The 16,146-nt window shown below is 42.5% G+C and overlaps 1 protein-coding gene across 1 annotated transcript in view; it reads right to left on the bottom strand.

Moving 5' to 3' along the window:
- LOC122552394 (cAMP-specific 3',5'-cyclic phosphodiesterase 4B-like) overlaps positions 1 to 16,146 on the bottom strand; it is a 462,527-nt gene that overhangs the window by 358,097 nt on the left and 88,284 nt on the right. Inside the window, exon 4 of the mRNA XM_043695143.1 lies at positions 7,953 to 8,185. Coding sequence (XP_043551078.1) covers positions 7,953 to 8,185 — 233 coding nt within the window. The remainder of the gene's footprint in view (positions 1 to 7,952; positions 8,186 to 16,146) is intronic.

Raw genomic sequence — 16,146 nt, forward strand, 5'->3', positions numbered from 1 at the left:
AACAGGGTGACTGCACCTTTCCTATTTCTGACTTCAGCCCATACTACCTCTAAAGGCAGATCCCCCTCAAACTGCCTTTCTGCAGCTGTTATACCATTTCTAATTAGCAACGCCACCCCCCCTCCTTTTTTACCACCCTCCCTAATCCTACTGAAACATCTGTAACCAGGAACCTCCAACAACCATTCCTGTCCCTCTTATATCCACGTTTCCATGATGGCCACAACATCGTAGTCCCAGGTACCTATCCACGCCTTAAGTTCACCGACCTTATTTCTGATACTCCTTGTACTGAAACATCTGTAACCAGGAACCTCCAACAACCATTCCTGTCCCTCTTATATCCACGTTTCCATGATGGCCACAACATCGTAGTCCCAGGTACCTATCCACGCCTTAAGTTCACCGACCTTATTTCTGATACTCCTTGCGTTGAAGTATACGCACTTGAACCCATCTCTGTGTCCGCAAGTATTCCCTGTCAGTGCCAACTTCTTCACAGCCTCCCCACACACTTGGACATCCTGACAAACAGCTAGCCTACTTGCTGGACTACAAGTCCGGATCCCATCCCCCTGCCAAATTAGTTTAAACCCCCCCGAAGATAGCTAGCAAACCTACCCCCCAGGATATTGGTGCCCTTCTGGTTCAGGTGCAACCCGTCCTGCTTGTACAGGTCCCACCTTCCCCAGAATGCAGTCAAATTGTCCAAATACCTGAAGCCCTCCCTCCTACACCATCCTTGCAGCCACATCATAGACAATCCCCAGATTGTAAGTGCCAGCGGCTCAGAAAAAAGGTAAATCTAAGGATCAGATGGTGGAGGCATTGTGGAGAAACTATGCAGAAGGATCCACAGAAGTAGCCAATACCTGGCCATGTCAGGGTCTACATTAAGGTGAGGGCAGTCAAACCACCCTAGACCAAGCCCAATTTCTGACAGATCAGGGGCGGGCATGCGTTCGCCTACCTGCAAAACCATCAGCAGGAGCCTGCAAACTCTGCTCACATGGACAACGGTTGTGCCATTTAAAAAAAGATAAGGAATCTATTATAGTGTGTCAGTTGGTGTTAATTATATTCAGAAGCTGGGTATTAATTGAAGATCATCTTTTAATAGAGATTTTTATTAGAGATGTGCAAATGCATTTGTAATATGTGTATGTATATGTATGTATTTGTAATAAAAGCTTAGAAGTGAACAAAGACTAGCTTCACTGCACAACTATCTGGGTTTCAATACAAGTAATTGAATCACAAATATTTCACCATCAATAGAAGAGCCCAGCACATTAGTGCAAAAGAAAAAGCTTAAGCATCTGCCACCATCTTCAGCAAGAAGAGCTGAGTGGATGACCCATCTTGGCCTCCTCCAGAGGTCCCCCGATTCACAAGTGCCAGTTTTCAGCATATTCAATTCACCCACTGTGATATCAAGAAATGGCTGCAGGCACTAAACACTTCAAAGACTATGGGCCCTGACAACATTCTGACAATAGTACTGAATGCTTGTGCTCCAGAGCGAGCCATGCCCCTATTCAGGCTGCCTGAGTACAGCTGCAACATTGGCAAATATCTGATAATGTGGAAAATTGCATGTCCTCCAGACAAAATTCCAATCCAGTCAATTTCCACAAATCAGCCTCTTCTTAGTCATCAGCAAAGAGATGGAGAGGTTCTCTGATTGTGCCAGCTCCAGCCACTTACACTGCAATAATTACGTGCCCACTTTAGTTCCATAAGGGCTACTCTGCTCTTGACCTCATTACAACCTTGGTCCAGAGATGGTCAAGAGAGTCAACCTCAAAAAACGTGAGAGAGATTGCCCTTGATATCAAGAATGCATTTGATTGAATGTGGCATCAAGGAGCCTTAGTAAAACTGGAGTCAATGGTGATCAAGGTGAAAGCTCTCCACTGGTTGGAATCATATGTGGTAAAAAGGAGAACAGTTGTGGTTGTTGGAGGTCAGTTATCTGTGCTCCAAAACATTGCTGCAGAGGTTATTCAGGGTAGCATTCCAGGCCCAACCATCTTGGTGCATCAATGATCTTCCCTTCATCATAAGTTAGACATGGGGATATTCTCTCCATATGCAGCAAGATCTGGATATTATTCAGGCTTGTGTTAAATTTGCGCCACACAAGTGCCAGCAATGACTATATTGTAAAAGACAGTAGTTAACCATCTTACATTGACATTCAATGACATTACCAATGTAATGTCATTACCAATCAAAATTCTACCATTTGCCATTGACTAGAGACTGAACTGGACCAACTATAGAAGTCCTGTGGCGACAAAACCAGGCCAGAGCCTTAGAATCCTGCAGCATATAACTCAGTACTTAACTCCCCAATGCCTGTCCACCAAGTACAAGGCACAAATCAGGAGTGTGATAGAATAATCCTGACTTGCCTCAATGAGTGCAGCTCTGAAGACTCAAGAAGTTCAACACCATTTCGAACAAAGCAGCTGACTCGATTGGTGCCCCATCCACAACCTTAAATATTCACTCCATCCACTACTGACAGTGGAAGCATTATATACATTACTTAAATTATGCAAGATGTAATGCAGCATTTCACCAAGGCTCCTTCAAATATATCTTCCAAACCCACAACTTCTGCTACCAAGAAGGACAAGGCAACAAATGCTCCCTTAAACTTCCCTTCTCAAGCCACACTTGACTTGGAACTATAAATGCTGTTCCTTCACTACTGCTTACTCAAAATACAGGAACTTCTTCCTGAACAGCACTGCCGAAGTCCCTGCAACACGTGGACTGCAGCACATCAATGGGCACCTCACCACCATCTTCTCTAGGTCAGTTAGGAATGAGCAACAGATAGTGGCCTAGCCAGCAACATTGACATGCCATTCAAGAATATTTCAAAATAGTTTTAAAACCCTCAAGCAGCCTGTCTGAAGCATTAAATAAAAACCGACAGAACTGTGGATGCTTTGAAACAAAAACAGATGTTGCTGGAAAAGCTCAGCAGATCTGGCAGCATCTGTGAACAGAAAGCAAAGCTAATGTTTCAGGTCCGGTGACCCTTCCTCATTTCACTTCACAGATGCTGCCAGATCTGCTGTGCTTTTCCAGCAACTTCTGTTTTAGTTTCTAACTGAAGCATTACCCAGAGCGTTACACACATTACGACAACCAATTTATACTTTTTGAATTAATTGCTGCTGTTGGGTCCCAATAGAAACATTTCAATGAATCCCATTAAATATAAGGAAATAAATGCCACAATTGTGCTATTTTTCCCTAGTTCTATCATCTCCCATGGGAGATTAGATCCACTGTACCACTCTAATTTCACCTTAAGCTGTTATTCTAGTGATGCTGCAGTTTTATCACCAAATTGGTGCAGCACAGGAGGCCATTTCACCTGTTTCACCTTTGCTGGCTCCCTAGAGGAGAAATTTACTTTGTGTCACCCCTCTGCCTCCTCCCAGCAATCCCTTCACTTCCTTCTTTTTCAGATAACAATCCAATTCTCTCTTGAATGGTTCAATTGCCTCTATGTCTTAGCCGTAATGTTTTAAATGTTAAACACTCTTCCATGAGAAAGATTGTCCTCAAGTTGTTATTGTGCTTTTGCCAAGTAACTTAGATCCCCACCTCCTTGTTCTCAACCCTTCCACTGATGTGAACAGTTTTTTCTATCTACAATGTACAGACCCCTCACCTCTCTATCAAATCTCCTCTCAACTCATTCTTCTCCAAGGAAGACTGTCCCAACTTTTCAAATCTATCCAAGTAACTTGAATTCCTTATCCTTGGGTCCATTCTATTCACTCACATAGCTGGCTGCATTCTTCTTTGTTTCTTTTTGTTTTGTTTCTTCATTTCTCTTTTTGATCAAAGTTCACCTTTACTTCTCTTCTGCGGTTGTGGTGGTGGAAGGCAGTTGCAAGGGCCCACTGTGGCAGTGGTAGTGTGGTGGATCCGATGTCTATTCCTCATGTCAATAGTAGCCGTGGCTTTATCATTGGTGGGTTTGGTCCGTTCCTCCTGACGGTAGTTTCAGTGATGGTTATAGCGGTGATAGCATGGTGGTCCTGGTTTGTTCCCAGTGGCTATGGTAGCAATGTGGCAGCTTCAGGTAACAAGTGAAGGGGTGATGGCTTCAGCATCAGTAACTTGGAGGCTCCACTCTGTCCTTCCTGGCTATGGCGATGTTATAGTGACTTTGGTGTTGGCTTTGGCAGTGGCAGTGTAGTGGGTCCAGTCCGGAAATCTTTGCTTTGGTAGCCCCAGCGTGGCGTTGGCTGTGGCATAGCCACTGTATAGACCCAGAATGCCGTGGAGAGAAAAACTGATGAATTTTGTCTTAACTTTGTCTCAGTTATTTCTCTCTATAATTACTGTAATTAAAATGGCACTGAATTGTGGCCACTTATGCACATCTCACTGTATTTTCATAAACACAAGTGACAGTACATTGCTATTCTATTTTGTATTCCTTTTCTAAAGACTTTGCATCATTAATAAAATGTGGCACCCACAAATGATCACATTAATCCAGTTGATGCTGAACCAGTGCTCTATACATGTTTAACATAACTCCCTTGGTTTTATACTCTATGCCCTGTTAATAAAGCCTTGGATACTGAACGCATTATTAACTCCACCTGCTTTGTCACCTTGAATGTTTGTGCGCACGTTCACCCAGTTCCTTCAACTCATGCACCTCCTTTAGATTAGTAACCTTTGTTTTATATAGCTTTTCCATGTTACTCCTGTCAAAATGCAGCACTTCTTACTTTTCTGCCACTTTTCATCCACCACTTTTCTACCCACTCCACCAAACCATTTGTGGAATGGGTAGAAAAGTGGATCCTTTAGTGCCTCTGCATAAAAGAGCAGGCAAAGTTGCAACAGTATCAGAGGGCCAAAGGATGACGGGGCTGCTCTCTCATTGGAAAGTGAGATATAACTGGCGGTAGTTTAACCCGAGGGTCACAACACCTCAGGTGAGGGGAGAGGTTCAGAAAGCAGGATCTTCATGGCATGGGAATTGACCCACATGCTGGCATCACTATGCGATGCAAATTAGCTGTTCAGCCAAGTGAGCTAACTGAACCTCCCCCCACCCCCCACTCTACCCTTAGGAGTACTATCATTGTGTCATGAGAGCCCTAATTATACTTGAGTGCCAACTGATGTTAGGGTTGTCACAATGAATAATTAATTCCAAGCAACTATTCACAACAATTAAAGCCTTTGTACTTATCATGGTGAACCAAAGCTCAACCAGCAGAAAATACTTTAAAGCCAATCATTCTGGAAGCAAAGTTGATGCTGTTGGAGCCAATTTCTTTCGGTCATTATGCAGCAATCAGACGACCTCCTGATTTTTTTTTAGAAATGTTGATGTAACTCATTTTACTTGAGAAAGCAGAGGAGAATTCCCAATGCAGGATGAAAAGGTGAAAACAGTAAAAGACATAAGATCGATCAAAAAAAAAGGTGAGTAAATTTAAATGTTGACTATTGGGGCAAGGAAAAACAAAAGGGATGAGGAGACGGTAGTTACACAGTTTTGACACCCGGAGAAAGCGGTTTTGAGGAAAATTTGAGGATGTAAAACGTTAACTTTGATATGTGGCAGATGTAAAGGATATCGGGTGGAGAATTTTCAACAACTGGAAAGTTCAGAAATGCATTAGCAATCATTGTATTGGTGGAAAGAGGCAAGAAAAGCTGAGATAAAAGACTGATTTGGAAGGCTATAGGAAGAAGAAATATAACATATGACAGAGAGTTTTCTGCCACTCGAGTCCACATTTTGAATAAACTTGATTCTGAAACAGAGGCATATTAGCAGCTCACTGCTGCCACATGGTGGTATTAGGGAAGACTGACAAAAAGCAGCAGTGTCAAAAATCCCGCTGGGTAAATCATCCAGATTATTCCATGGTATGAAGACATTTTGTACCTTATCAGATTTTTCTTTTCATCATTAATTCTATCTGGAACTTGTTCTCCACCCTAACCATTGTCACCCCACCACAGGCGCAAGCACAAGGTTTGGGGGTTAGTGGAGGCAAGCAGTACCAACATTCCTTCCAGTAGGAGTCACTGGATAATGATCAGCACAACAGTCAGGGTTTAATTTTCCCATTCCCTGTTGTCGCCCCACATTTCACTACCCTCTTGACTAAAATCAAGTAACGGTTCGAACCACTATTGGAATTTGGAGCCACTGAGCTATCACTACCAGTGTCTGGAGCTGCAAGCTTTCCATTTGCTGCCTGAAATGATGTATTGAATAGAAAGCCATTATTGTGTACCTGCACCACACTGGGTCAGGAAGTTGGAGCTGCAAATGAAAGTGGTGCCCCCATTCTTGCAACCTATCCCTCACTGTCTTGCTGGCCATCTCATCAATGCCATCCCTGCATCTCGACATCTCCCCACTCGCTATCCCTGCCCCCCACCATCCTGCAGCCCCCAACCTGCTGCACCCCTAATAATCAAGGTTGACACTTCAGGCTGGTCCATAGGATAAGGAGATTGGTAAAGCATTGAGAGCTCTTTATCAGCATTCCTTGGATCAACAGCAATTCACATGCTTTCAGGGGCAAGAGGCTTTTACAGAAAATAAAATTTAAGTAAGAAGCCATTAAACAAGTCCTGCCAGCATTGCCTGGGCAGTGAGGGGATCCCACCCAGTAGGTGCAATGACAAAAAACAGAAATCATCCCATTTCTGTTTCCATTAAAGATCCACTGCATAATCTCTCAAACTGTGGATCTGACATCAGATTCAACCTTACAAATTAAACATAATTAATAGCAACCATTTTAACTAAATATTTTTGCAATTAATTTTTTAAAAATAGAAGGTTTGTTCCAAATTTAATGTTTGCTAATGCACTGTCATCAGAATGGTCCCCTCCCATCCTGATATCAGTCAACAATCATTATCACTGTTTCTAAAACACTCCCACCTTGCTGTTTTTAAGCATTCATTCTAAACCCCACAGAAAATGGATTCCGTTCCTGAATCAGACTTTATTTGATTGATCATAAGAAGGATTCAACAGGCACAGTCTGCTTCTACTGAATATAGAGAATTCTGTCCTTTCCCAGTTTGGCCAGAATCCATAACGCTGTTCCCTTTGCAAGAAGGAGTTGAGTCTGATCTCATACATTCTTAAGTAGAATACAGAATAATCTAGTGCAGTATCTTCACATGACAGCCAGATGTTCTAAGGATACTCCTCATCCTGTTCCAAATTTGTCAGAGTTCCAATCAAACATGACCAACTCCAAGGATCACACTCCAGTTAGATGGTTCCCTTGATTAACACCTTAAGTGTATTCTTCATCATACCCATGGGTCACCAGATTTCCAAAATTCAAAACCAGGATACATTAAAATGCCATGAGAATGTGGGGCTCCATGATTAACATTTTGGACAACTGAGGATGTGAAGCTGAGGGAAGGACTTAAGAAGGTGAGGTATCATGTGGTGACATTTTCTGGAATCTGTCCAGCCAGAAAGGCTAGTCCTATTCTGCAGATCATTTAAAAGATGTCATCAGCAATAGGGCTGATCGCTCAAAAAAGTTAGTTACAACTCCCTTGGGAACACTCGGGACGGTTACATTATGATGCATATTCATGGGAAGAAGAACCAAATGTTGCTCAGATTTTTCCCAACCAGGCTCAGTTTAGATTTGACAAAAAGGAAAAAGGTGAAAACAAGGACATTTTTAGGAAACAGTCAGGACTCTGGAACAGCTATTGAAAAACTAAGACTATCTGTACAGATCACAGACATCTGATTATCCTGTGCTACTTTGATGTATGTGTTTAGTTACTTCATGGGAGCAAGATCTGAATGATAGATGTTGCCATTTCCACTTGGCTCTTATGTGGTTGAGCCACTTGTTGTCTTGCAGTAATTTCAACTGTATGCATCTCACTCTTACCTGGCCTCCTCCTGGTCTGCCTGTGTAATAGCTATGCGTGGAGGGATGAGTAGAGGCAGAGTGGTTGGCCTCTGGAATCTGTCTATCTCTGGTGATCTGGACCTTGTTCTCCACTGTGGTACCTGCAAGGTGCCAGAGAAGGTGCGGCGACCTCGACGTGGATCCACTCCCAGCGTGCTGCTGGAGGTGTACGATCGACTGCACCGCCCAACATCCAAAGTCTCCTTATTTTTCTAAGAGAAAGAAAAGAATCAATCAAGCTTTGAATAGTTTCACCAACAACTGAGAATTTCTAAAAAAAATGAGAGTTTCTGTCCATTTGCTAGCTTCAGCAGCTACTGTTAACAAAGTCCTTTCTATCTGCCACATTGCCTCAAAATATGCCAAGCAATTTTCACAGTACCTAGAAATATTGACACTTCTCAGACAGGTCATTTCTTTCCCTCTCCCCTATATCTGTGTAAAATTGCAGTTGAAAATTGAAACAACTCAATGCCTCTTTTCTTCAGACTAAAATCACAATCAACGTCCTCAACAATTTATTGTAATTTTTAAATCTTTCACTTCTCCCTCTGCTGAATACATGTGTAGAGTTCACTGCATATAGCAGGAATATTGGTGTAATGGGATTCACCTGCTATAGGTGATGGACTGTTAGCAAAAGAACAGAATAACCAACTTACTTTTTAAAAACAAACAACTTTAAAACTTAGCAACTCTACATGAACACTGTTACAATTGTATGTTAAATTTTCTTACACGTCCAAAATAGTCAAGTTGAAATGTCCTTGTAATATTTGTCCTGGTAATACTAATTTTAAGTATATTTTTAAGTATAAAGTATATTTTTTGGGAAATATGTACCAACTGCCTCTCCTGACTGTTAATATCCTATCACTGAGATAATTGGACTTCAACAAAGTACAAATGGCAGACTGAAAACCCAACCTTGCCTGAATCAGCAGCACCATTTAAAAGGGGTAAATACAAAGTAAGTACTTAATGAATTGCCTGAAATAGCATAATTAATCTGCTATGAGAGCAACTTTTGGAATTGACTCATATCTTAATTGTTTGACACTAGTTACATAGTGTAATGCTGTCCTTGAGAAGTGCAGATGATAAAAATTGTTGGTACTGTAATCAGATAGAAAACTCTCCACTGAGGGGAACAGGTCACAAAATTGATACAGATGAGAAAGGCCACATAGCTTAACTTAATTCTATAGTTCCTTCATTGTTACACCCATCTTTTTTAAATGTCTCTGATAGTTGACATAAATTTAATAATAGGGAAACATTGCACTGTCAAATCATTTGGGGTAATTCCAAGGCTCTACTATCTTTTAAAGTGGTAGCATAAGATCACATTGAGAGAAAACCAGGTATAATTTTCCCACTAACTTTGCTCAACCAACACAAATATAAACAGAATATTTGGTCATTCTGCTGTGGAAATGGACTGGTTTCCTTGACTTCATTTCTAAACTAATCCATTCATTGTGGTGAGATGGTGAGATTTTGGAGAAAATTTATAGCTCAGGTAGTGGATCAGGTTGTAAGTTTTCTCACTGAGCTAGTAGATTTGTTTTCATACATTTCACCACCTTGCTAGGTAACATCATCAGTGAGCCTCTGGTGAAGCTTTGGTTTCTATCCCACTTACTATTTATGTGTCTTGGTTTGTCGCAGTGTGCAATGTCATTTTTGGTACTGTTTCTGAGAGGTTGGTAAATTGGGTCCAAATCAATATGTTTGTTAATGAAGTTTCAGTTTGAATGCGAGGCCTCTAGGAATTCCTGCACGTGTCTTTGCTTGGCCTGTCCCAGGTTGGATGCATTGTCCCAGACGAACTGGTTTCCCTCTGGTCTGTGACAGTTGGTCATGTCTTTTGGTGGCTAGTTGGTGCTCATGTTGGTGATTTCTGCACAATGGACCTAAACAGGAAGACACAACATGCCTAGAGACTCTAGTCACCCTCCCTTACATCAAAAACATTTAGGAGGTGACCACCAGATTACTCCAGGCCGAGGCATTATGGTAGCCCACAAACCTACTACTACAATAAAACAACTACTGATCAATTTAAAGGACCCTGTACCCACAGCCAGCAGAACGAACATAATATACAAAATACTCTGCAAGGAACTGCAACAAACATTACATTGGCCAAACCAGCAGGAAACTAGCCACCAGAATACATGAGCACCAACTAGCCACCAAAAAGACATGACCAACCATCATTGGTATTCACACATACAGATGAAGAGGGGCACCAGTTCGACTGGAACAATGCATCCAACCTGGGAAAGGCCAAACAAAGACACACGCAACCATCCCTAGAGGACTGGCATTCAAACTGGAACTCAATTAACAAACACATAGATTTGAACCCCATTTACGAACCTCTCAGAAACAGAACCAGAAATGATATCATACACCACAACAAACCAAGACACGTAAATAGCAGGCAGAACAGTACACCAACACTTTGCCAGAGGCTCACTGTTGATGTTATTTAACATGGTGAAGAAATGCTTGAAAACAAACCTGCCAGCTCTGTGAGCAAACCCACAACCTGATTGTTAATGGTCTCAGAACATCTTTAAGTTGTGATAAGATACTCTATAAATACAAGACCTTTCTCTGGTAAGACAGAAATTACATTTATGAAACTGGTATCCCATCCAGAGAGTTTGATTACTGTGTGTATAAAGAACAGAAAAGTAAGAGAAACGTGGATGACAGAAAGGTCAAAACAATACATTAACATCACATCATCACTTTCATGACTTGCATAATTTTTTGCTGAACTATAAACAGAAAATGCCGAAAGTACTCAGCACATCTCAAAGCACCTGTGGAGAGAGGAAAAGAATTAATATTTCAGGTTTCTGACCTTTCATCAGAACCTGCAGGCAACTTATTGCTGAGCTTATCATTATAATACAAAAATCCAAGAAACTAAGTCAATGTCTAAGTCTATCCTTCCATTGGTCATTTGCTATCCATTTGATTGAAAATTACTATTATTTTTGTAATTTTATTTTGTATTAATTTTGTCAAGATAAGGTGTGATATCCTTGGAGAATCTAAGACTCTCCACTTCAAGCTTTCTGTGTGAAAACTAAATTAGTTCCCATGTGGTTTGTTAACCTTCACATTGAACTATAACTGCGTCCTCTGTCAGGTGACTAAAAACCAAGTCGATACTGACATATACAACAATTACGTGCAGCATCCCTGATGTCAGCAGTTTGGAAGTTAGCAAATGTTACAGCTGTTCACTAAAAGAGGGAGAAAGAAAACAAGAATCTTTAGACATCAGCCATTGGAAAAGTGTTGAATATATTATTAAGAAAGTCTTAACAATGTGAATAGAAAAGGATAGTAAGGTTAGAAAAATACACCACATTTTCAGGAAAGAGAATGCCTGTTTGACAAATTTATTCGAGAGTTTGAGGGTGTACTGTAACTAATGTAGATAAAGAGGAATCAGTCGATGTAATTTATTTGGATTTCTAAAAGGGATTCAATAAGGCACTTAAAAAAGTTAATGCACAAGATAAGGGCTCATAGAGTTGGGTAATATATTAGCATGGATACAGGATTGGTGAGTAAATCCCCCTTTACACTATCCCCATCAAACACTCTCAGGGTAGGCACAGCACAGGTTTAGATACATAATCGTCATCAAACTCCCAAGACAGATACAGCGGTTAGGTACAGAGTCATGTCCCTTCTAAATTACCCTAACAAATACTTCACTTCTCTGTCTGTTAGAGTCACTATGTTTTATTGTGTGCTGTGCTGTGATCAGGAGAACAGGATTAGAGTTAGACAATATACTTTGCAAGGGTCTTTGTACATGGAAAACCAAATAGGGAAGGGAGAAACTAATTCTTGTCAGTCTTCTCATGACTAACTAGGCTTTTAGTAAGAGAAGGTGAGCTGCTTTGTTTGACACCAAGGTGATTGGGATGGCAATGGGATGCTTGGAAGCAAACAACCCACTACAACTTTTCACTGGGGTCGGGGAGTCCAGAACTAGGGGGCATAGGTTTATGGTGAGAGGGGAAAGATATAAAAGAGACCTAAGGGGCAACTTTTTTACGCAGAGGTTGCTACATGTATGGAATGAGCTGCCAAAGGATGTGGTGGAGGCTGATACAATTGCATTTAAAAGGCATTTGGATGGGTATATGAATAGGAAGGGTTTGGAGGGATATGGGCCAGGTGCTGGCAGGTGGGACTAGATTGAGTTGGGATATCTGGTCGGCATGGACGGGTTGGACCGAAGGGTCTGTTTCCATGCTGTACATCTCTATGACTCTAACTGCTCTGACAATCCAAGTGAAGCAGATCTACAGTGAAATAACACAATAAAGGCTGGTATACTGCCACCAAGTCATCCTTTATTTACACATGGAAAGTCCTTGACACTGGTCCAGCTCCCTCAGAGCCAGCTCTCAGAGTGAAGAGAACCTTCAACATTTTTCTTTATGTCTGTCAGGCAGGGCTCCCTGATTGGGCCAAATTAACATCCCCAATCGGGGAATTCATATTCTATGAGGTCTACTTGGCTGACCTCATTACAATAACTATATGCCTCGCCCTTGAGTCCAAAAACATAAGTCAGTCCTTTTTCTTGTTGCATCTCCGGAAGCGTTTTAGCACCAGGTCAGGTTCTTCTGAATCAGCATCATATACGGGTGGCATGTAATGCACAGGAGCACACCTATTGCACCTGGAGCACCTCAGGGGAAATTCACTCTTTGCTTCCTAAAGCACAAGATCTGACATGTGCATCACAGATTCCAAAGTTTCTTCAACGCTTGACAGAGTGGGAGAACTCACAGGGTCCGACTATTTTCAAGGAGCAGGGAATGTTTTACTCCCATGCCTTTTGCAAGCTCACGGCTTTCATATCGTCCACGTGCTTGTTAGGCATTCCTGATGCTATTTCACTCTTTCCCTCCCCCCCCCCCCCCCCCTCCCCCCTCTTCCTCAGGCCCAGAAAGATCCTATTTAACTTGATACGGAATCTTCTCCCCTTTTGCAACTCTGCTGGAGCTATCCTGTGGTTGCACGAGGAGTGGTCCTTTAATCAAATAGGAACTGGGACATTTTGGGATCTTGCGATGGTGTAGGCTGTTTCTTCAGGCCTATGTTGACAGTGTGTTACTGGAAACGCACAGCAGGTCAGGCAGCATCTGAAGAGCAGAAAAATTGACTTTTTGTGTCAGAGCTCTTCATCAGGAATAAGGTTGAGAGATTCGGGGGGGGGGGGGGGGGAGAGGTGGAGAGATAAATGGGAGAGGGTGGGGCTGGGGAGAAGGTAGCTGAGAATGCAATAAGTGGATGAAGGTGGGGATAAAGGTGATAGATCAGAGAGGAGGGTGGAGTGGGTAGGTGGGAAGGAAAAGGGAGATTGACAGGTGGGACAGGTTATCAGGGCAGTGCTGAGTTGGAAGGTTGGAACTGGGGTAAGGTGGGGGGGAGGGGAGGGAGAGGAGAAATGAGGAAACTAGTAAAGTCCACATTGATGCCCTGGGGTTGAAGAGTTCTGAGGCAGAAGATAAGGCATTCTTCCTCCAAGCGTCAGATAGTGAGGGAGTGGCGATGGAGGCGGCCCAGGACCTGCATGTCCTTGGCAGAGTGGGAGGAGGAGTTGGAGTTTCTTCAAGCCTGCCTTCAAAATTTGGAATGCTCTTTCTGCCAGGCCATTGGATGATGAATAGTATGGAGCTGTACTGAGATGTCGAATCCCATTCGACTTTAGGAAATACTCAAGATCCCTGCTAGTATACAATGGCCTGTTATCTGTGACCAACGTTTCCAGGAGTCTGTGCATTGTAAAAGATGTGTATAGGTTTTGAAACATTGTTCCCATTTTTGACAAATGATCTCTATGCACGATAAATGTGGGTGTCTACAATAACTAAGAACATTTAGCCCATGAAAGGACCTGCATAGTCAACATGTAACTGAGTCCAGCATTTACCTGGCAATTCCCATGAATGTAGAGGAGCTGCTGGCTGTAATTTTTGTCCTTGTTGGAACTCTGGGTACTGCCCACCAACACGGCTATGTCTGCAACCAAGGCTGGCCACCAAACATAACATCTCGCAAACATCTTCATATTGGAGACCCCTGAATGGCTCTGGTAAATTCAGCCACTATTTGCCAGCAACCTTTGCTCGGAACACTCTTGCTCCCCATAATAATATGCCGTCTTCTATGTAATCTGGTCTCTCTGGGTCCAAAAAATTTCAGTTTTGATTGTGATGGTCCTTTGGTTTCCCCAACTGCCACTAACTGTTTTAGTTTTGCCGGGACCAGATCTTTCTGTGTCCAAAGTCTACTATTGTCAGCTGTGACTGGAAGTGTGTCCAGAAAACTTAAAACCATTACGGATTGTTCTAGTGGCGGTATCACCGGTGGTGTATGTGCCAGTGGGAGATGCCTCAATGCATCCACATTTGTTACCAGGCCTCCTGGACGGTGTTCCAACTCGTAATTATACGCAGTTAGTATAAAAGTCCATCGCTGAATTCGACCTGCAGTTATTGGCAGCTCAGCCTTGTCCTCTTTAAGTAGACCAAAGGAGGGTTTGTGGTCTGTTATTATTAGAAATTTACATCTGTAAAGGTATTGGTTGAACTTCCTGACTTCAAATAAGACCACCAAACCTTCCTTCTCTATCTGGGCATATTTACTCTCTGCATTAGCCAAAGTCCTTGATGTTGGGCATTCCTTTTCATTGGACCACCCATAAGCTAAGCAAAAGTGAGGACTGCAGATGCTTGAGATGAGAGTCGAGAGTGTGATGCTGGAAAAGCACATCAGGTCAGGCAGCATCCGAGGACCAGGAAAATTGACGCTTCTGGCAAAAACCCTTCATCAGGAGGGCTGATGAAAGGCTTTTGCCCGCAATGTCGATTTTCCTGCTCCTTGGGTGCTACCTGACCTGCTGTACATATCCAGCACCACACTCTCCACCCATGAGCTAATACCAGTCCAATGCTATACAAGGAGGCATCGCATATCAATACCAGATCTTGCTTGGGAGCACAATTAGATTACATTTCAGTGTGGAAACAGGCCTTTCGGCCCAACAAGTCCACACTGACCCGCCGAAGCGCAACCCACCCATACCCCTACATTTACCCATTACCTAACACTACGGGCAATTTAACATGGTCAATTCACCTGACCTGCACATCTTTGGACTGTGGGAGGAAACCGGAGCACCCAGACGAAACCCACGCAGACACGGGGAGAATGTGCAAACTCCACACAGTCAGTCGCCTGAGGCGGGAATTGAACCCGGGTCTCAGGCACTGTGAGGCAGCAGTGCTAACCACTGTACCACCGTGCCGCCCACAATGTGCCAACACCTTCAAGAATGATATCTGTTTCTTCACTTCCTTGGCTACACAACCATTTCCAAGGCTGACCTTTTTTTTAAAGAGTTGGTGCAAAACCTAAAACCATTACGAATTGTTCTAGTGGCGGTATCAATGCCCAACATCAAGGACTTTGGCTAATGCAGAGAGTAAATATGCCCAGATAGAGAAGGAAGGTTTGGTGGTCTTATTTGAAGTCAGGAAATTCAACCAATACCTTTACAGATGTAAATTTCTAATAATAACAGACCACAAACCCTCCCTTGGTCTACTTAAAGAGGACAAGGCTGAACTGCCAATAACTGCAGGTCGAATTCAGCGATGGACTTTTATACTAAATTAGGATGGAGGTCAGGTTATGTATGAACTTTCTGTAATAGTTTACCAGCCAAGGAAACACCTAAGCTTTTTTACAGATGTGGGAACCAGGGAACCTTTGATCGGCCTTACTTTATCTTCCAATAGATGTAACCTGGTCTCATCGACTCTGTAGCCCAAGTAGGACACTTGGGATGCCTGCAACACACATTCCTCCTTCCTAAGATGTACATATACCTTGAAGAAACATCTAATGAATATGTCCAAGTTCTCTGACTGCTCCTTATTGGTCTTCACTGTTATTAGCATATCATCTAGATTTATGGCGACCTGGGGTAGACCATATAAAATATTCTCCATTGCCTGCTGAAAAATTGCACAGGCTATTTGCCAGTCTCATATATTGGGATAAAATATTATGGGTATTAATTGTAGTACACATCTGGGAATCCTCATCTAACCACAAT

Source organism: Chiloscyllium plagiosum, chromosome 8 (genome assembly GCF_004010195.1).
Source record: "Chiloscyllium plagiosum isolate BGI_BamShark_2017 chromosome 8, ASM401019v2, whole genome shotgun sequence".
NCBI classification, from domain to species: domain Eukaryota; kingdom Metazoa; phylum Chordata; class Chondrichthyes; order Orectolobiformes; family Hemiscylliidae; genus Chiloscyllium; species Chiloscyllium plagiosum.